Source organism: Cynoglossus semilaevis, chromosome 1 (genome assembly GCF_000523025.1).
Source record: "Cynoglossus semilaevis isolate Cse_v1.0 chromosome 1, Cse_v1.0, whole genome shotgun sequence".
NCBI lineage: Eukaryota > Metazoa > Chordata > Actinopteri > Pleuronectiformes > Cynoglossidae > Cynoglossus > Cynoglossus semilaevis.
In genome coordinates this window covers 5,757,485-5,779,168 of record NC_024307.1, presented here as the reverse complement: position 1 = coordinate 5,779,168, position 21,684 = coordinate 5,757,485, and the positions used below count along the sequence as shown (strand labels likewise).

The 21,684-nt window shown below is 42.1% G+C and overlaps 1 protein-coding gene across 2 annotated transcripts; it reads right to left on the bottom strand.

The window, feature by feature from the left end:
- Positions 1 to 4,511: 4,511 nt before the first annotated feature.
- On the bottom strand, positions 4,512 to 21,354 carry ift43 (intraflagellar transport 43 homolog (Chlamydomonas)). Of its 2 annotated transcripts, XM_008307284.2 has the most exons (10): positions 21,150 to 21,354; positions 20,447 to 20,548; positions 20,320 to 20,331; positions 16,275 to 16,345; positions 12,933 to 12,968; positions 11,755 to 11,801; positions 7,290 to 7,362; positions 5,495 to 5,570; positions 5,299 to 5,361; positions 4,512 to 5,037 (listed from the first exon to the last, which is right to left on the bottom strand). In XM_008307284.2, the coding sequence occupies exons 1-10, from the start codon at positions 21,192 to 21,194 to the stop codon at positions 4,927 to 4,929; spliced, it is 636 nt and encodes a 211-aa protein (XP_008305506.1). In that variant the 5' UTR covers positions 21,195 to 21,354; the 3' UTR covers positions 4,512 to 4,926. The 2 variants fall into 2 exon arrangements, with proteins under 2 accessions (XP_008305506.1, XP_008305514.1); XM_008307292.2 differs by lacking the exon at positions 20,320 to 20,331 and having other exon boundaries at positions 21,150 to 21,335.
- Positions 21,355 to 21,684: the final 330 nt, after the last annotated feature.

Here is a 21,684-nt window from a genome sequence, read left to right as displayed (position 1 = left end):
CTTTAGCGTCTCTTCCATCAGAAGTCAAACTGAACTTTATCACCATCTTATGAGATCATGAGTAAAAGAAGGAGACGGCTTTTTTTTAAACCCATATTCTCCTCCTCGCGGCTGCCGCGTGCCACCTGACTTCAGCGGTGTGTCCGTCAGGTCGGCGACAGCTAAACCCGTGGCAGACACTCGTGGCCCCTGGCGGAATGAGCCGGTCCTAATATTTCTTGAGCCTCGGCGTGTCTGTCCTCACCCCTCACTCTGTGTCAAAGGGGCCCTCGACATGAGGTCCCAGTTATCTCCACATCTCCCCCATTTTCCTTAATTACACCTTGGCATATTGCACTTGGAGCGTATGGAGGCAGATACTGAGAGCAGATAAGATGTACAAACTTCTGTCAACACCGCAGCATATTAGCAAGAGCTGGAAGCGTATTATCTCTAATATATCCACCCAATTAGAGCCTAATATCAAAATACACACAGGACCAGCCTGGTCACGACCCAGAGTGGGGGGGGGAGGGGGGGGCAACACAAACAGGACCATGGTGTGTTTTTATTAAAATAGTTTTTCTTCCTCGCCTTTTGTTTTGCTACAAAACGCCACAACGTGAACAGTCACTTCCACCAGAGGAGCCAATAAAAACAGAGATATATTAGCCATTTAAACGCAGCGGCCTGAGAGCTGCACGTGCTCAGATGGTCCGCGCTGGGCCTACGCCTTTTTACGGTGTGTTTCTTTAGTAACAAATTGCTGCTTTAAAAATAAACCGTGTACGGTCACACGGGAGAATCTATTTTCCTTCATAAAATCGGAACGTCGTGTCACATTTGTTCCAACAAATCAAGGAATTTTAAACGCAGCATCATTACCAGGACAATTTGAAGGAAATGTCAGAGGAGGGAAGCATACATTGTTTTTACTTTGTTTTTTTTTTTTTTTGTTTTTTTTTACACAGTCATAATAATGGCTCCATTATTTTAATGGAAAAATGTCAAGGATAAATAAATGCAGCGGTAAACCCATGTGGGGCCTTTGTCGACTGATCTGATAAACACAGGCTCAGCTCAGCTCCCAGTGACACGGTGTTCATCTGAAGGCTATCACCACAAACACACAGCTCTGTGGAAACACCACTGTCTCCTGCTGGGAAACAAATGTAAATGTTCACTTAAAGACAGAGTTAATATTATTATGTCCCTTTTTTTTTAAGGCAGTCAAATTGGACAACGCAATACAGTTTTAAGGCAACGTCTTTTCACATTCTACAACATTCCTGCCCTGTGAAAAATTCTGCAGAATTTAACAAAAATAAATACATAAAATATTAGTACCGTATTGAGCCATAGCACAAACAGAGTTGTTAATGAGAAATGCTAAGGCTAATAATACTTAATAATAATAATAATAAACTAAGGCTAATAATAATAATAATTTCTGCTTTATATGAGAGGTTCTCAACAGGGGGTCCATGGTCCATACTTGGTACACAGGGGACACTGAAGGAATGAAAGTAACTATGAAAAAAAAAATCTCCAGGATAACCTCATAATGCTTAATGCTAACAATAAAAATGTATGCTCCAAAACAGAGGTCTTTAACGGGGGGTGCACGACCCATAGATGGGACATAGGGGGCGTTGTAGTTACCACTTCAACAGCAACCAAAAGGTTACAACAAAACCGCTAGAATTCTCAACACCTCCAAAAAAAACAAAACAAATAGAAATACAGTATTACTGTACATACAGTAGTACAGGCATTAATCTGACTGTATTCAAATGTATTCAAATAGAAATAGAGTATTACTGCACATACAGTAGTACAGCCATTAATCTGACTGTATTCAAATGTATTTTAAACAGCAGTACACACACACACACACACACACACACACACAGTCACACGAAAACAAAGGTGGAGAGAGGAGAGAGTGGAGAGGTCACTTTGAGAAACTGGATTCACACATGTGCCAAATTCCAAACAGCGTCTCCGTCTCACTCTTCCTCTAATCCTCTTCTCACATCCACCGCTGCTGAGGGCCAATCATGTGAGGCGGGCCACAACCCCGCGATCGCCGGGCCCTAATCTGTGTCCCCGCCCCGTCCAAAGTCCACCTCAGACAGCCGCAGCAGCCGACTGCCAGCAGAGGAGTGGCAGGCTTAGCCCTCCCTGGAGGGACAGCTAGAGGTTGTCTCTACATGGATGGACACTTCGCAGCTCAGCAGGGGCGAGAGGAAGGGGCAACGTAGCAGCTGCTCGGGGCATATGGGCAGAATTCATTAAGTCTCGTTAAATAAGCCAATTGTGGAGGCGGTAGGAGAGAGAGAGAGAGACAGAGAGAGAGAGAGGGGAAAAAAAAAGTCAAGTGTTTGTATGTCCAATAGAAAATCAGACGCAGGGAACACTCACTGAGTCTGAGCACTGAGCTCAAATATTGTGCAGCACAAATATCCAGCGAGACGCGGTGGTCGTCCGGGGGTATTACGCTTGATGAAGTTGATTCAAGGCGGACCGAATGGAAAAGAAAAAAAAAAACCTGGATCTGTTTGTGATGGGCTGTGATTGAGCTGTTCGATGCATGGATGCTGCCGTCCTTGAGGGCTTCGCTGTGCACCTCCAAACACCCAGAGACTGCTGCGTGTCTCCGACATCAACCTCATCACAATCTGTAAATGTTACAGCTGTTTCACTAATGGACCTGCGCCGCCTTTATATTCACACACATGAACCAAAGGCAGGAGTGAATGCTGATGCAGCCGCCGTTGTATACACTGTATTTCATAAATGTGAGCAGATCTTGAACCAACAACCTCCCCCCTCCCTTCTCTCCCCCCATCCTGGGTTTGTGTGTCTTTCTGTACTTATGCCGGGGTCTCAGACACAAATGAGCTGAGGACCACGGCTGCCACTGTCATTCCATCGACGCGCCACATCAGGATGTGATGTTCAATATTGATAAATCCACCAAAAGTCGGTACAAGTCGGTCAAGGGCAACTGGACGTAATTCACGTCTCATCCACAAGGGGTTCTTCAGTTCTAACTCACTGCTGGGAAGTTCCTGGTATTTAACCTCAGGGCCAAACACCCGAAGGGGGCGCCACTGATGTGTAACTGTTCCTTGACCTTGAATGGAATCGACGAGGAGGTACCGGTCCGTGTGGGTGGGTTTCCTGGAGACCAGTGGTTCTCAAACTGTGGTACGTGTACCAGCGCTCTCTAGTGGTACGTGGGGAAAATTCATATTTTCACATTTACATTTTCAATTGAATAAATCTGAACCACACCATGCACAATTAATCCAACATTGTCGACTCACATCATGTTTCCCAGGAGTTTATGAATAATGTCTACTGACGAGGGTCGTGGAGGTTTGGGACTTTTAAAAATATGGGTTTTGGAATCACAGCTGTAGACTTCAGTGTACTAGGTCCCCAAAATAAAAGGTTTTAGAATCACAGCTGTAGACTTCAGTGTACTGTAGGGTTATAGGTTCCTGGCCTTCCTTATGTCACCGCACGGTCCAGAAAGGCCGGCATGTTTCCTACGACCCCAACTGGGCCTTCACCAAATCCACCACCTCCAAAAGAAGGAACATGAGGAGAAAACCAACAAATAGAATAACCATACGTTTCTAGTGTCTCTGGAAAACTCTTTCTCAGACAAATACTTGCTCCAAAGGACAAAATACCCGTGAGGACGTCCCTGACCTCTACATCAGGGAAACCAAACAACATACAACAACAAGATGGCGACGTAACCCCAGAACGCTGTAAGTCGATGACATCGTAAACTGGGGAAATCCTGCGGTGAAATAGTACAGTAAAAATCCTATTTTTAATCCTTAAAGGAATAATTAAAGCTTTTCAGTAATTAAATAAAAAAAAACATACCTTAAGTTCAAACTTATTTTTGACATCTCGTCACGGGCCAGAAGTGAGAGGGTTCGTGGGCCAGACCTGGCTACTGGGCCAGGAGTTTGAAACCCTAATGATAATGTAAGAAAAGTTAAGAATCAATTGAGAGCTGAGGTTTGGAGATAAATTTGATTTTTTTTTTTAAACAAAGCAAAATGGACAAAGGATATGTTTAAATGTATCCCATTAAACCACACTTTGGAGAAGTGGTTAGAACTACTGTCTTAGAGTAAAAAAAACAAACTTGAAGACATTTCAGCAATGGTGACCAGGAACTGTTGAGTGCCAGGGTCTTTCATACTGCAGAAATAAACAGAATAAAAAGAATTAATAATCCACATGTGAAGCTCCAACAACACACAGTATGTTGTACCTAAACTGTAACTTTCAGCACTTTAACTTTGACCTGTCGATACCTGACACCAGCAGCTGTCTTCACCCACACTTATATCCATTCCTTGTTATCCAGCAAAAGGTATAATGTATGCTAATCCCCCAGGTGTCAATAGGAAGTGTGTTCAATGCATTTGAGATAATAGTGAAGAAGGCGTCGCTGCTATCGAAGAGCTGGAAGATAAAGTCAATGGCACAGTCAATAACAATAGGGTTGTAGGCTTTAATGAGGAATGTTCATTTGAAGACAATCAACCGGATTTCAGCTTAGCTGATTATCAACCTTGGACTTGTGCGAGGGTACGAGGATGTTGATAAAGTTGGCCGCGCGCGCGGAGGACATTTTTATCCAAAATCACTTTGCCTTTTGGCTGTTTTAAGTTGAAGACTACAAAAACAAAAAACCCGGACAAAGACGAGGAAGGTCAGCAGCCGCGTTACTGTAGCGAGACGACGCGCTTTATTTAGAAAAGGCAAGAAATGTTCTATATACACTTTTTATATACACAATTTACATGATGAACAGAAGAGTAAGTGAAGAAGGTGACGTAACCAAAGTCCCTGGTCCGGTTGTGTGATGGACTTCCTCTGCAGCTTTTTCATCTCTGAGTCCGAGCCTCGTCCTCATGTTACAGGCAGCGCGGCCTGATCCTCATTCTCTCCTTGATCCCATTCCATCAGCAGCTCGGAGGACACCTCTGTAAACAGATGATCCCAGTCCCAGCTCACATCATCCTGCCCAGCAGAACAGAGAAGACGGAGGAGAGAAGAAGAAGAATTAGGAGGCAGGAGGAGACACGGAAGAAAGAAAAGAGATCATGGGCAACATAGGGAGCAGCGGGAGAACGGGGGGAGGGAGCCGAGGCCGTTAATGTACACATCATAAATCTTGATTACCTGTGAGACGGAGTGGCAACCTCCCCCGGTGCTCCAGAAACAGCTGGACAGGCCGTCGCTGGGAGCTCACAAGCTATATTTACTAAAAAACTCACTCACCTCCTTCACCTCCTGCTCCGGCGCTAGAACCTTGGTGAGGAGCTTCAAGTCAATCTCTCCATCCTGAAGGAAGAACACAGTGGAATTGACTGAGCTTGCACAAACTGGGCTGATGCAGCTGTAAATGGACAACCTTGACGAGGAGGAGCTTTAGAAAAAAAAAAAAAAGACGTAAAAATAAATGTTCTTGACTTACTAACGTCTGGAAGGCAGAGTAATACTTCAGATCGTTGTCCAGGTCTCTGTAGGTCATCACTCTGTTCACCTGGACGCTGCAAAGGTGGAAAACATTTATGGGAAAGTCAGCGCACTTTCTTATACTGTAATAAGAATTTTAAAAGGTTGTAGTTCAGTACAGAGGGTCCTCGACTTACAGCTAAGTTCCAATTCTACGGTGTGACCTAACTTGATTTTTCTTGCAAGTCAGAACTCACTGACCTACGCTGACACAGTGGTGACTCATAATCCAGGACATAAAAACATCAAGAATCTGACTAACACCTGGGAGCCATAATGAAGGGCAAAAACGCAACACAAACGAAAGAAAGCGAATGCAGCACAATCCGATGTATGGAGTAAAACCAGCGAATGTAAACAGAGTCGTCTTCACCGTACAGCGCCACATGATGGCGTATTTGTGCGCTCCACTGGTCAACTAGTACTGATGTAAAATTTGTTTCAACACCGTCTTGATGGAACAAGACTTTTGAAGATGTCGTAAACCGAGGACCCCTAGTGTTCCTTATTAGGTTTTGGATAACAGTGACTCCTCACTGTTATAATCTCTGTGTCTGAGAACAAGGGTGGAAACAACTGCTAAATGCGTGTGACCTCTGACCTCTGATGGACACAGCACCAGTAGGATTTCTTGAACTGAGCTCATCTGACATTAGCTTCAGTCCTTATTCTTATAGATGTGCAGTATTTGTGTTCTGTGAACAGATCAGTTCATTCTTAAGGTTTTGGGAACGACGGACGTCAGAAGGTGAATGATCATCCAGACTGTTGTGGACAAGGTTGAACATCCCAGGCGGAGGCCTCCTAACCTTTGCAAGAATGATTTAAATCGAGATTTATTTTCTCTGGAACTGAATGGATTTTCACACCATAAAACCAAAGATGGTTCTGCACAAACTGTCTGACATTTGCAGTCATACGTCATGAACTGAAGGCCTCAGTTTTCTACTGAACAAATATCTGGCAGCCTAACAACGAGGAATCTGGCAACAAAGACCAGTTATTCCAAACCGAGGCAGACCAAGAAAAAGAAAAAACCTCTAGCTGTAAAACTGCAACACTTCATATCACTTATGAAAAAAACAGTGGTAAAGTCGCCTCGGTCTCAGCATTTTGGAATGTTTTCAGTTCTAAAATCAATTATCTCATGTTGCCCTCTCTTCTGTGATTGTTTTTTTTTTCTAGCGCGTCCAAAGCAGCTGCAGAACTTTCACACGTCCACAGACCCAGACGGTGAGGAGGCTGTGGGGAAGTTCAGAGTCAGTGCAGAGTGAGGATCAAGACCACAGAAAGCAGGGGAGACTTGCCAAGTGGTAAACGCTTCAAATTGAAACCCAGCTGCTTATCTGTGGGTCGGAATTAAATCGGGCGGGGGCTCTCAAAGTGGTCGGGGGCCTAGCAGTGCATGCCAGTCCTACTTACTGCACATTACACGCTACATTGCCCCCACAATGAGTTCAATGTGGATATTATCTCGCACAGAGAGCAAGCCCCAGCCTAATAACCTCCACCGCTGTCATAGCCTTGCTACATATTCGACACATGTCGGCGTGTCTCTCACTGCCCTGTAAATCAAAGGCCTCAGTTAGGAAGGACCCTGGTGGAGGAGTTGCATAAATCACACTCTAATGTTATTTCTCCATTTCAACAGATAAAGCAAGGACAGGTAACCATGGAAGTCCGCTGGAGAGCCGGGCACCGTGACCTCTCCGTGTCTGTGTGTGTGTCTGTGTGTGTCTGTGTGTGTGTGGTACCTCGGTGGAGCTGCAACTTGCATGGTGAGGTCTTCTTCCTGGACTTCATCAAGGTCTGGAATCACTGGAATATCTAAAAAAAAAAATTATGTTAACAACTCAAACAATCAAAATTTTTACAGGGTTTTCAAATTCAAACTCCTCAAAGCCGAGGCCGCCCTTTCCCAAAACCCTGTCGGCCTGCCCTAACACCCACACACACACACCTCTGCAGTAAATGCATCTTCTGTGTTCATGATGCATTTCCACAACAACTGACAGAATGGATTTGAAACATTTATTTTCACATCTTCTTAAAATGAGCACACATGAACGATTTTTCCAACAGCAAATAATTTCACTGCCACTTCATGCAGGCCGCTCCCTATGACTCTTTGGCGCCCCCTAGGGGAGGTGCACCTCACCTATTGAAAACCACTGCTCTAATACACATCATGTACACACTGCAGGAACGAGCCTTCGCTGAAAATACCATCTGAACACAGGTTTTAACTTCAGGTCAGACGTCGGCTTCTGTCGGACCTGCCTCACAAAGTCGAGTTAGAAGATCTTTTCAAATTCTTGACATTTTTCCTTATTAAAATTCCATGATTTAGACATAAAAACACGTGTTCCACCCATAACCCAAAAAATCAAAAACGACTTATTGCCGTTGATCACAATGAGTGGTAATTAATCCACAGCTCCCGTGTGATTAATTAGATGATTTTGGTTTAATTATTTGACAGTCCTAGATCCAACACAGAGCTTCCAGAGGCACATATTTGTGGAAGTATGTTTGTATTCTGTCACTTTTTACCCCTCCCCTCCTCCAGTTACATCCTCATAAGAGATGCCCTGTCACAGTCGCCATGCGGCCATGAATATTCAGCAGGTGAGGCGGCAGCTCCTCCTGCTGTGTGAGGGCTGTTGGCCAGGGGCTCCCCTGAAAGCACCCCCTGCTACCTTAGCATTTGGGCCCTGTCAGCGCCGCCCAACTCCAGGACCCGCGGTGGCCGCGGCGCCGACCTCCTTGTCCACTCTGCCACTCCGATCGGAGCGGCGTCCAGCCATGTGCAAGAGTATTTGCTGGTGAGCCCATCTGTGTGGGGTCGGAAGTCACAGCGTGGCCTGGCAGGGGCTGCGGAGCCAGGAGCCGCCAGCCCGCCGCTCAAACAGTGGGAACCCGCTTTAATTGGCAAATCGCAACAGGACAGAGGATCCACTCCCAAGAAGGACAAGGCAAACTTTCACAGCATTTTTCACATCTACATTGGTGGGAGGGATGGAGGCGGGGAGGGGAGGGGACGGGGAGGGGGGGGGCTTAAGACAAGGATCATGAAGAGGAAGTGATTAGATAAAAATCTGCTTAATAATGAACAAAGAGGAAGATTGAAATGAATGGCTGAAAAAAAAAACTGTAAACAAAAAAATATTAAAAACAAACTCTTCGACGCCGAGCTCATGACTGAAAGACTAAGAGAATGTTTTTGGGAAAGTTCTCAGTTTTACAGGACATTTTTGGAAGTGGAAATGGACTGAATTCTGTTTCCTGAAGACATTTCATCTCACAGTCAAGACTGAAGTTCTTCTTCTTTGATGGAAAATGACACATCTTAAATGATTACAAGAAGTGTGTGTTTGAACAACCTGACCACCTCGTACAGTCCGACCACTGAGGGTCTTATTTTTATCTTATTTTTATATTTAATTCACATTTTTAACTCAAAACTGCACTAAACTAAAAAAACTGAACCAAGTGTTGTCTTTTGAAGTTATGTGTATTTCCTGTATAATAGTGGAGAAAGCCAGTAGGTCTATAGCCGAGCGACAAAGGCAGAGAGAGAGAGATGGTGGTGGAGGGGAGTGAAGAAAAACAGAGAGACACAGAGAGAGAGAGACAGAGAGAGAGAGAGAGAGAGAGAAAGACACAGATAGTGAGGAGCTGGACTGCATGAAGTGACGGTTGTCAGTAATCTCTAACCACAGAACTGCACCTCAGGGCAAAGTCAATAGAGGAGCTAAATAGAGGTGAAGAGATGGAGGTCTGCATCAGATGTGAGGAAATATCTTGGCATCTGTGCGACCATTCCTTCAAAATAACTCCTGGAAATAAAGTGCAGTTGAAGAAATGTGATCGATCGCCGAGGGAGAAACAACCAGGATACGCTCTTTTTCGCTCGGAAAAAAAGTTTCTCAATGAAGCGAGTGGACTCCATTCTGATGAGGAACGACAGCCCAGTGAAAACTTGACCCTTAAACTTTGCACAGATAAGAAAACCACCACTCACCCTTATTCCTTCCTTCCTTTTTTTTAATTAAACCAAATTAAAAATGCCAGGCTCGTGTGGCTGCTGACAAGATTCATCTGTGTTTCTGATATCCAAATAAATGCAGGTGCAGGTATTTCATATTCATGAGGACTCGGTGACACTTTGTCCTCTCATTTACAAAGCACAGTGTTCAGCAGAATCTGTCCCCCCTGGACACCCAATCAAATTTAATGGTCTTAGTGCAATGACATCAAAAAGCCTCGCCGTTCGACTCTTTGAGAAAACATTCCTCGGCCGTCTTTCCGTCCACGCGCGGCCCTGTTCCATTTCAGCCACTAATGCAGCATTACCGCACTCGGCGAGAGTTCGGTGTGAAGCACGGAGGCAAATGCTGTCTATATGCAAAGTCTATTATTAAGTGAAAAAAAAAAAAACACAGAGGAGATGGGGGGAAACATATTTTTAAATGAGCTTCAAATTCAACCTATTACTGGAGGTCACGCAGGTCATCGCAGCAGCTGCAAACAAGCTGCCGTTCTCCTCCGAGGCCGAGGGCAACTCCATCAGGACGAGCTGCGTCGCCACAGCGCGGCGCACACCTCGCCCACGCTGACTCACTCCTCTGGGCTGGACGCGCGTCAATGTGGCTTTTGTCTGCCAGCGAGCGTCCAGCTTCCTCACTGAAGCATGTAAATATCAAAAGGGGAATAATTTGCTCTGAATGTGGACACAGTCTCAGCAGGCCCACTGTGGACAACAGGACATGTTTCCACATCACTGTGCGGGGGTCCAGACAAATGATTAAAGTAGGCACGGGATCCATTGGAAAATCTAACACGTCACCGACGAACGGTGGGATCTCAGCCGGGGCAGGAGTGTTTGTGATCCAGGTGCTATTTTTAAGTGAGCATCAGGATTTTTTTTTCTGTGGGGTCACCTGATGGGGAGATGGGAGCAGGAGACTGAACTGGCCTCCCCTTCTCTCTCTCTCTCTCTCTCTCTGTTTCTCTCTCCCTCCTTCCCTCCTCCTGTGCTTGTAGCCAGTGGACATAAGGGATAAGAGTGGGGGGACATAATCAAGATGGCAGGGGCTATCTCACTAACCCTCAGCACTGTAATTTCCACTGCCCCTGCCTCTGGCTCTCTATTAAGAGGTTTCCTTCCACAGAGTAATAATCTTTCCGCCGGCATTAACGGCGAGAAAAAAAACCCCAAACCTCTGAACTGTTTGGATAAATGTGTGTGTGTTGAAATGGATGTAAGTGTTTGAAAACACAACTACAGTAGGGATTAGGCTGCGATCATTATTACACTTACATACAATACTTGGGGGCGGGGGGGCAGTAGACCTTTGAGTATTAATTATAACTTGTCAGAATTTCAGGGATGTTTTGGACGAAAAATAAATATCTATTTCAAGTTAATGTAATTATAAATATATATAAAATATATATATAAATATATAAAAAATATATACGTACTGTATGTTGATTATGTATACACACAAGCTAATATATATAAATATATATTTATACGTGTAGATATTTTACGTAAATACGTCATACATATATGTGTATATATGTATATGTCATATATATGTATATTTTTTTAAAATCTAAAACAGGTATTTGTCCAGAAACCAGCAGTACAGAGTCATCATTTACTCCTTCAGAGCTGACGACTCTTCCTACGACAGTTTTAACCATTTCCCACTGCTTTGAACTGAAAAAACAGAACAATGGAGGAAAAGCAGACAGAGCTCTGCTGTAATTTCCTTTCCATCAGTCCAGACATTGTTGGTGGTGCAGTGAGTGGGGCCCTGAGGTGACTCAGTCAAACAGGCCTGGTTAACACTCAAATCTGTATCCACCCGTCTGTGTTCACTGTGGCTCTGTGTGGTGAAGGGAAACAAATCCTGTCAGAATATTCCCCATCAGCTATAAATCTAACCTCGCCTCATCATTATCATCAAAGAGGGGGGAGGGGACGGGGGGGGTCGTGGGTAGGCAGTGTCTCCCACTTAATGTCCAAAGTTCCAGCACATGAATTCACATTGGATCCAGAGAGAAATATGAAGTGAACCTGATCTGAGTGCCGTCTTATCTGCTCCACTTCCACAGGATGGATGTGCTGCGGAGCCACTGCGGGCTGCTTTTCTACCAGTTAGGACACACAAGGGGGGGCGTGGGGGGGGTAGGTAAGGGTGTTCTTACCTCCTTCATCATCTGATCCCTGGGGAGTTTGTGGTTGCAGTCGGCGGCTGCAGAAACAGGAAGTGGGAGAGTATGAATTATTTAATGCTTTCAAAAATGGAGACCAATGATGAGGTCATCACACGGTGGGAGTTACTGGGTGAGGGAGTCGCCTCCCGGGCCACTTTGGCTTGTTTTTCACTTATGGCAAAGAGGATGCACTCGCTCTCTGTCTCAAACAGCTGTGTTTAAACTGGCTCAGAGGCTCGGAGTATGGATCTGTGCTCGTCTTTAAAAAAAAAAAAAAACAGCGGGAGTGATGGACGCAGAAAGTCTAACTAAGACAAGAAGTCACACAAAAAGAGATTCTTCCTCTGAAAAGTAACATCTTTATTTTCCTACCAAATAGATATTCTACTTCTGAAAAGTAACATCTTTATTTTCCTAACTGAACTACATTTACAGAGGTGTTTGTCTCCAGCAGAGGAGAGAAGAATCTGTCCTCGACCCCCCCACCACCCTCCTCCTCCTCCTCCTCCTCTTCCTCTTCACACTGATGTCTTACAGGGTCACAGATTGTTGTGAGTCAGGGGGGATGAAAACAAATAAGAATAACTAGAAAATCTGGCTCAGTCACACTGTTGTTTTAATCATGTTAAGTGTCTGTTCTCGGGAGACGGGGGATGAGTTGCAATCAAGGTCAGTTTGAAAAAACACAACATTTCTACTTCGCTACGTCGACGACAATCGTGTTTTTGTTCACAGTAGTGAAGTGTAACTTTAATCTACTGATACTGAACTTTAAGAACAAAAAGTTTTTTAAATTGAACTTGATTATCTGGTTTCAAGCCATAAAGGTGACACATCTTAAGTTTGAATATATTTCTTAGAATAAGTGCAAAAGTCTTAAAATACTAAAATGTCTCAACACTCGGCAAAAGTCTTAGCTTAAAATACTAAAATGTCTCAACACTCGACCCTTAATTTACTGAAGTGACAGATTAGTAAAGTTCTATCCATCCATCCATCCATCCATCCATCCATCTTTATCTTGCATAAAAAATTCTTGAAATATGTAAACTTAACCCTTGTCAAAAAAGGACTAATTTTCTTGTTACACTTTTTTTCAATTTCTTGAAACTCTTTTTTTTTTTTAAATATGTGTTGAAATGTGGACAAAGGTGTTTGTTTCAACTCACTCTTCCAGATTCTCAGCCGCAGGTCGTCGTGATGCTCTGTAAATAAATAAATAAATAAATGTTATTGGAAAACATGACATAATCTTTGTCACGGTGTGACGGTAAAATGACACCCCAGTAATAATCTGGGAAATAAATATAGAAAAAGAAATTCTACAGCTCTGCTTCCGGATCTCTGGCGTCTATTTTCAGACTTCTCTCCATTTACACAAAGCTCAGCCTGAACACAGGAAGCCAAACCTCAAAATACTATTTTTGGACACCTCCCCACCACAAAACTGTATTTTTAGGACACGTTCTGTTTAAAGACAAACGACGGTGAAAAATTAATGAAGGCTTGTGTTTCAGCGTGACCTTTTAATCATGCCATCTTATAAAAGTGACCAAAATAGAAGGTTTTTGTTTGAGAGATTAATGTGACGCTCATTGGAGGTTGTTTCTAATGATGCGCTAGGCATCTGTGGATCCCTGGTTGAGGAGTGCCCCCTACTGATCACATAGGAAACACATGAAACCCTAACGTTGTTTTTGATGTAATATAGTATTTGTCACACAAAGACAATCATCAGTGCAAATCTTCAGAAGTTGTTAATGTATATAATATTTGACCGACAAATACAAAGACTGTTATTTATTATTTACTGAACATTTATGACATAAAGGACAAAAGAAAGTAAAGATTATGGACAAACTGAATCCATTTCTTCTTTGTTGTTCGTGACTTTTACTCTAATTATTATTACACTCTAATCTAATAATAATAACTGTGGCCGTTGGGCAGGTGTTTGTTGTTTTGGTGTAACACTTGAGTTTCTGAGATGCTGATTTTTGCACCATTTCTGAAAAAAAAAACTTTTACTAGAAAGACCTTTTCTCTTTAAATAAATATTGTTTAAAAAACACAGTAAAATACCAAGCTACAGAGTTGAGGCATAAATTATTTTAAGAAAGTGCACCAACATTTCTGGAGAGAGGTTCTATGACAATGTGGAAAAAAGAAAGGTCTAAGTGACATTTATATTTTACTATTTCTTTTCATGCCACACAATAAAAATCCCCAAAGTTTTTCCAAAGTTCACTAATTAAACCCTGGTCATTTTTGTTGACCCTTGCTCTTCTTGAGTCGTTCATGTCGTCTGACTACCAATCACCGCTCGCAAGAGTTTAACAAGGCAGGGCCGAGAGCAACTGGGCGAACCAACCAAGCTGCCTTTGGACTGTGACCTGGTCAGGATGAACCAACCTGCCTTTGGACTGTGACCTGGTCAGGACTGCAGGTGGCAACAAGAAACAGACATGCTTTGAATCTAAAACATACACCAGAGCAGTGTTGTCTAGACTGGAGGGGGAAAAGAGTTGAGACTGGACTTGGACTGGAGTTTAAAGATCAGACTTGGCAAGATCAGAGAAAAGACTTGACTTGGTATTTCACCTTTAAAGAATTGACTTCGACATGGGACAAAGGACTTGAGACTGGACTTGGTACTGCCCTTAAAAGACTTGACTCAGACTTAAGTTCAAAGATAAGACTTGACAAAGACTTGGGACGAAAGACTTGAGACATTACTTGGCATTGTCCCTCGAAGATGTGGGGACGTCTTGACTTAGACTCTAAGTTAGTTCAAAGACTTGATATTAGACCGTGGGTCTTGACTTAGACTCCAAGTTAGTTCAAAGACTTGATATTAGACTTGGACTTGAGAGCTGGTCAGTTGTGCTGACCCTCATCAGACCATATGACCAGCAATCCTGGCCCACATGAGTTCAACAAGGCAGAGCACAGAGTGTCTGAGGGAACCCTGCAGCCTGCCCTTGGACTGTGTCCTGTCGGGGGTGGGGGCGCGGGAGGTGTGTGTGTGTGGGGGGGTGACGACAGTTCAGACACATTACAGACCCCGTGATTAGGACTCATGTAAGGCAAAGTGATAGACATGGTAAAACTGTCTGGAAAAAGTTGTAAGGGATAAAATATATTGTGACAACCCGGTTTCAAAGGTTCATCAATAAACTGACAGATCATTTAGTGTCAATTAGATGTGATAGATCGACAAATCCTGGGATTTCTGCGCTGGGATTAGTGGGAGGAGGACGGCGGTGATTGAGCATGAGGGGTGACATTGAGGAAAAAAGTCCTTGCCAGTTCCAGGGGGGGCAATTACTTACTTTGTTTCACAGAGGGATCAATGCATGTGAAAACCTCCTGTATTTCAATCACGGGTATCACAGTGGGTTAGGTGAAAAAAAGGCAGAGGAGTGACACACACTGACCTTCTGTGAGAAAGTACTGCATTTGCTGTTTAGCTTCTTTATACTAACACTGCAGTTAAACTACACACAAATACCATCCTTTAAGTCGGTACACCTTCGTGTACACAACTCTTGCTGAACTGAATTAGAGATGAAAACCTGTTGAGTATACGAGGACAGTAGAGACGGGGACTCAGGTCTTAGACTAAGACTTGAGACGTGCACACTCGAGGACTCGAGACTTGACTTCACACTCGCACTTTAAGACTTGAGACTTGAATTGGACTCAAGGTTTGGGATTTGTGAATGATCTTCATTCCATGGAATTACTGTTTCTGATCACAATTTCAGTTGATAAAGTTTACTTGATACATTTCCAGGTGGACGGGTTCACAAGTTCACATGAATATCTTGACCAGGTGACATGTGCCTGATGAGAGATCCTTCATTACAGTCATTTTAGACTTGAATTGAGACAAAATACTTAACTCTGACTCGAGACTTGACTTGGGACAGAATTCTTGAGACCAGCCTTGGTATTTCCACTCAGAGACTTGAAACATGACCAAGGTTTGGGTACAAAGACTCAAGACCTGACTTTTTGGCATTTACAGGGCAGATGCAAACTCTGAGTTTTAGTTTTGCCAAATCATTTTTCTTATTTATATGTTTGTGATGGAACATTTTTTACAAGCTGATTCAATATGTTCCAATTATTTCGAGACTTTTCAGTGTTATGCTCTCTGTGTACAGAGCAGACTGTGGCGGTGCGGGGTGATGAAGAGGCATGAACCACTGTGATGAAGTGTGGAGCTGACTAACAGTGCCCTCCTGTGGCTGAAGCATTAACCATGTCAATTACCACCTTCCTCACAGATGAAGACGAATGGAGAGTTGCCTGCTCAGACAGGCTCCCTCTAACCTTGTTGATTCACAGCCCGAGTGGCAAATATACACTGATAAATAAGCTCATTCAACAGCTTGAGGGTTCATTAATAACTCAGGAGCCCAGAACCTAACAACTCGTCGTGCACTTCGCTTCCAGGACAGATGCCTGAGACTTGGGGCTTGAGGGGGAACAGCAAAGATACGTACTTGGCTGATCCCGATCCAGAGCTTTCTTCTGCCCAGCCGCCCTGCCGTCGTGCTGGTTTAGGAGGCGGGGCCTGCAAAAAGAGTGACATTTATTTATTTTTAAAAAACAAAGTTTTAAACTAAGAAGAAATGGATCAAACAGAAGGAGACTAAATAGAGTCTTCTTAGTAAAATACGTTATTTTAATTTTGTTTCCTAAATGCTGACAGAGAGAGAAATGAACATGAAACTAACTTTATTACTCACTGATCCACAGAACAAACCAGTGATGTGTTTTATTGTAGTATTGGCCAAAGTACAGTGGGTCCTTAGTTTATGCCACAGCTTCGCTCCTAAGGTGCAACCTAACTTGATTTTCGCCAGAACTCACATACTGTCACTCACCTCCGCTAACACAGTGGCCACATCATAATCTACGACACAAAAACATGAGAAGAATCTGACTTACACCTAGAAGCCATGATGAAGGGCAAAAAATCCCTCCACCCCAAAAGCACAACTCGACGTATGGCATACAACAAACGGTAGTAAACAAAGCGGTCTTCTGCGTATTGCACCTCGTGACAAGGTATTGGTCTACAACACCGTTTTTTGATGTGCAGCGTTCCAACGTCATGAAAGATAAACAAGAATTTCTTAAGAAATTTATGGCATAATCATAATCATGAAATGCTGTAGGTCGAGGTGGTCGTAAACCAAAGACCCCTGAACACACAGGCTCATGTTTCAGATTAACTCAGTATTTTATTTTTATTTTGAATTTTCCTCTCAAGTTGTCATAGCAGAAAAAGAAGAAAAAAAAACACTAACTGAAAGTTTGGTCTAAAGAAAGGTTTTAACTCTTAAATATATTTTGTAAAGTGTTGGTGCAGCTTTAATGTTACATCAAATGAATGTAACTTCAGGTGCAGCTTTATTTCTGTCAATTACAGCACTACTGCTGGGGGGAAAGTTTGAGTGTTGCCAGAAGAGGGCGCTGTTTTATACAACTAAAAAAACTCAGGTCCTTTTAAGAACAAAGAAACCAAAAGCTAAGCTTTAAATAAGAGTAAAAAAGAATTATTATTATTATTGTTGTTATTATTCTGTATGAAAGCTTTGGTTTGTATCTAATATGTATTTAAAATTAAACTATTTCCAACTGAAACTCAAACATGAAATAAACAATATGTCTGGTATGTGCAGTTGATGTCATGTCAGTGAACTCTATTGTTTGTTATTATTAATATTATAGTTTGAGAAAATACAAAGTAGAGCGTGGGAAATGCAGCTTGAAAGTCTGCCCCTTAAATAGATTGACAGAAAAGAAATGACCTTCTCCCGTTCATTCTTTGATTCTGAAAATAGAAAAGTCAGTGAGTATCTCGGTCCTGAGACCGGGAGCCTGAGAGCGGCAGTTGAATGAATGAATGAATTCCTCAGAGTGAACATGGGTGGACGCAAGACAAATGAATTACAACGGCAGGAAGAACAACAAACGTTTCCATGACCAAACTGAGTCTGAAAAGGACAAAGTCCAAACGTTTATTTATTTATGATCAGAGGAGAAATAACCTTCCCTGACCGGTTAATTCACTGAATTTACAAAAAAACAAAAAAACAACGTTGTTAAAGAAGGACAAAGACTGCCTTTAACGGGGGTGTGTACTGGCAAGAATGTGGCGATACGATACTTATCACGATACAGGGGCACCGATACAATATATTGTGATATACTGCGACAGTACAGGCATGACGATATATTGAGGTTTTTTTTTAAAACAATTTACTTGTAGGACAACTGTCAGCATAGTAAACACATAATGTTGGTACATGCTTAGTATAAGGTTACTAAAACTGGAATAGCGGGATCTACATTTGTGATCACTAAAGAAGAAATTAAAGAAAAATAAAATGAGCCAAAGTTTTTTTTTAATTTTTAAAAAAAATGATGCATAGCTGTAGAATGTCAATACGGTATCGTGAAATTAATCACTGCATGTTTCAGTGTCTAAATAATAACAAATGAGTATGCCTTTAAAGTACGCTTGTAAAATCTGCTGTTGCTGCTCCATATCTGGTATCCTGACAATGACCAATGTCCCCTTCCTTTAGAACAAGAAGGCAAATGGTTGTGAGTCTAACCAGTTCATCTGACAAAAGTGTACTGACCTGAAGTGTACTGAGAACCAAAGCAGATCTGTGTGTCCGGTGCATGACCAAATATGAATCTCACAGCTGTAATAAAATAGTTACAGCTATTAGAGCAATTAGCTCAGCCTCTGAGGTTTCTAAATTAAGATTTTCTGAAGGGTCTCCAGGGCACAGCACTTAAATAAAAAAAAAAAAAACCAACTCTTACGAGCCCATAAAAGCTACTCGGTCTTTGTTTTAAAGTACGTCAGGAATGTGACCAATCAGTCGGGTATTTTAGACACAGGAGGCCGGGGTCGATAAACGAAGACTGCAAATAAACCCACCCCATCGCACGACACTCTGGAAAAATGTATTGCATGTGCTCAACGGGTCAGCGGGGGCGCGAGAATACTCTCATACATTCGGGCACTTGGCCTAATTTGGGATGATAAGCCTAAAGCGCCAGCATTGCTGAAATTGTTGTAGCTTAGAGAATGTTGGCCTGGTCACAGTTTGCCAGTCCAAGAGATGTAACTCGTTGGATTCTATAAATACCAGTGACAGTGAAGTGAGTTTTTTACTCCATTTTGCCATCACTGCTCACATATTTCTGCCCGATTTGGCATCAGTTTATCATGACGACGTATGACGCGTTTCAAACTGCAGAAACCATATATGAGGAAATCTCTGAAATTCATGAGTAATAGTATAGACATGTTTTATAGCCTCTAATAGAATTCAACTTCTGAAGTGTGTCACTGGTCATTAATGAAACAGAGTGATGCTGTGAACAACGTGTCAAACTTTAGGCCCGTGGGCCGAATGCAGCCCGCCAAGTCATTTTGTGTGGCCCACCGGAGCTTTTCTTATTACCTCATAATGAAGTCTATGCTGCTTCAGAGTGTATATTGACCATAAATTACAACTACAACTGTGCTCATGATGATGTGAGATCTATGAGCAGAGATCCACTTGCTGTGTTCAACAACAAGCAGCATCACCTCATCAGCTTCACCCACCAGACTCATATAGTTCTGTACCAAGATATCTCAGATGTGAGTTTGATTTTAATTAAACTTTCTTTACTTGATAAATTCAACTTTTTTCTATCAAACAGAGCAAGGTACAATATTTGTAACTTGATTACATAAGAATCAATTGCAGTTTGTTCACAGTTGTTAGAGTTTTGACTGCCCCCCCTTTGAAAATGAGTTTGCCAACCATGATGTAAAAACCTTTCATGCGACTATTACCGACCAGCTGACCAAAGTGTGGCATAAACTAAAGACCACTTTCAAAAAGACCCTAAAATATGAAGAAACTTCAGAGATTCGGCAAAAAAAAGTAGCCTGAGATACTTTCAAGGCTAACCTGAAACAAAATGACACTGTTTTAGGATTTACCTCAGCATGAAAGCAGAGGTAAATCAGAGGTACTTTTAGAAGTAGAAAAAAAAAGCATGCTTTCAATGAGGTCTTCAACAAGGGGTCCACAACCCTTAGGATGCCCATGGAGGTACTTCAGGTGGGTCATTAAATATTTTTATTAAAGTTTCTCCATTGAAAGAAAAACATGAATATAGTACAATGTGTATTTTTTTATAGTTCCCTCCACTTACTTTGCGCCACCTCTCCATCATTTAAGGGGTTCGTGGCCTAAAACTCATTGAAGACCCCGGCCCTAATAGGAAAATGACATCTCAAATGTATCAATAAGAAAAGGCACTCTATTTAAACTTTATACCATAAGAGTCAAAAGGTGTGAATGGAAACTTCGAGAGACCGAGTGAAATCTTTTAAAAGGCACCAAGATAAACCAAAAACAAAATAAGACAAGGAAGAAGAAAACACTGCAAATGGTATAAAGTTCATTTCTGGAGCCAAGAGAACAGAAGCCATGCAGAGTCAGCACTTTTCGCTGTTCCACCTACCTCATCTTCATCCTTTGATAATTCATACGGGACAAAACCAACATGCATATCGATGATGCTTAAGATGAACATGAAATTTGCTATGGCATGTGTATGTGTTTGTGTGTGTCGTCACGTGACCACATACCTCTCCCACTGAAGCAGAGCTGGAGGACTTCCTGGCATAACGAGAATCCTCAAATGAAGACTGATCCGCTGTGAAACGAGCTCTTCGCCCAGACTTTGCAACCTGAAAAAAAATTAGGGGGAATTTTTTACTGATTTTTTTGTATTATTTTACTATGTTTGCAACCATTTTATATAAGTTTATTTTCACAGACATCAGAAGTTGACAGTTTAAGAGTGGTGCTGAGTTGTAATGCATGAAATGTAGGAATATTTATTATCTTAAAACTAATCATAATATAAAGAGAAAAAACAAAATACCTTTTGTTTTCTCTTAATCAAACAACTAGAACGTATAATTGTGGAGAAATACTATGAACCACAGGGTTACCTGCAGCTACTTTATATAGACACACTGTTTAGCACGCGCTGTGCATGTCGGGAATTTTCTGGTGATGCCAATTTAAAGTAAAAAAGTTTACTTAAAGTTAATAACTCAAAGACAACCGTTTTGTTATAAAACTGACAATGACAGCGTACACTCGCTCCTTATGTATCCACCGGTCGGTCTAGCCTGCTAACACAGAGGCTTACGTTAGCAGCTAAGTAGCATTAGCATTAGCCTAACTGAACCGTTATTTAAATGTTTGTTTGTTTACGGCCATTTTTATATCTCCCATACTGAACTCCATCCTGCCGTCTCCTCAAATTCTAACCGTACTCGCCTTTTTTTCACTGCCGGCGTCTCCAAGATGAAAGTTTTCGTCCATTTTTTGTCTTTTTTAACAGCACACAGTAGGGCAGAGCAGACACTTCCTGTTTACCAACTGGCGTCACACAGCAACGCTCTCCATGGTAACGTCATTCAGGAGGAAAGTAGTAGATAATATTATTTTACAGTTTTTATTTAAGTCTGGTTTAAAATAATAATGTTGCTCTCGTTACAAAATTCTTAATTATTTAAAGTAAAAAAAACACGATTAAATACAACGTGGCGCAGCTTAAAATTCGACGATGATTTTAGGCAAAAACCTACAACTTTGTGTTGGATGACCATAAAATGTGGAACTATTGTTTTAAGTACTTTGGATTCACACGGATTACTAGAGAGATTTTTGTCATTTTTATTAAAGAGATGAAAAACTATGTAATTTAATCTTATCTGAAAGAAACATGAAAGATAATAATGTGAAATCTATTGTCCACAACAAACATATATTTATTTTTTTAGCTTCCCTCTCCTTCTATGGTAACCAAAAT

Excerpts from the sequence above, each read along its gene's own strand:
- ift43 (XM_008307284.2), bottom strand. The coding sequence starts at position 21,194 with ATGGACGAAAACTTTCATCTTGGAGACGCCGGCAGTGAAAAAAAG. Across the intron at positions 12,969-16,274 it reads TCTGGATCGGGATCAGCCAA|AGCATCACGACGACCTGCGG; the intron begins GTACGTATCTTT and ends ATTTATTTACAG. Across the intron at positions 11,802-12,932 it reads GCGGCTGAGAATCTGGAAGA|CCGCCGACTGCAACCACAAA; the intron begins GTGAGTTGAAAC and ends CTGTTTCTGCAG.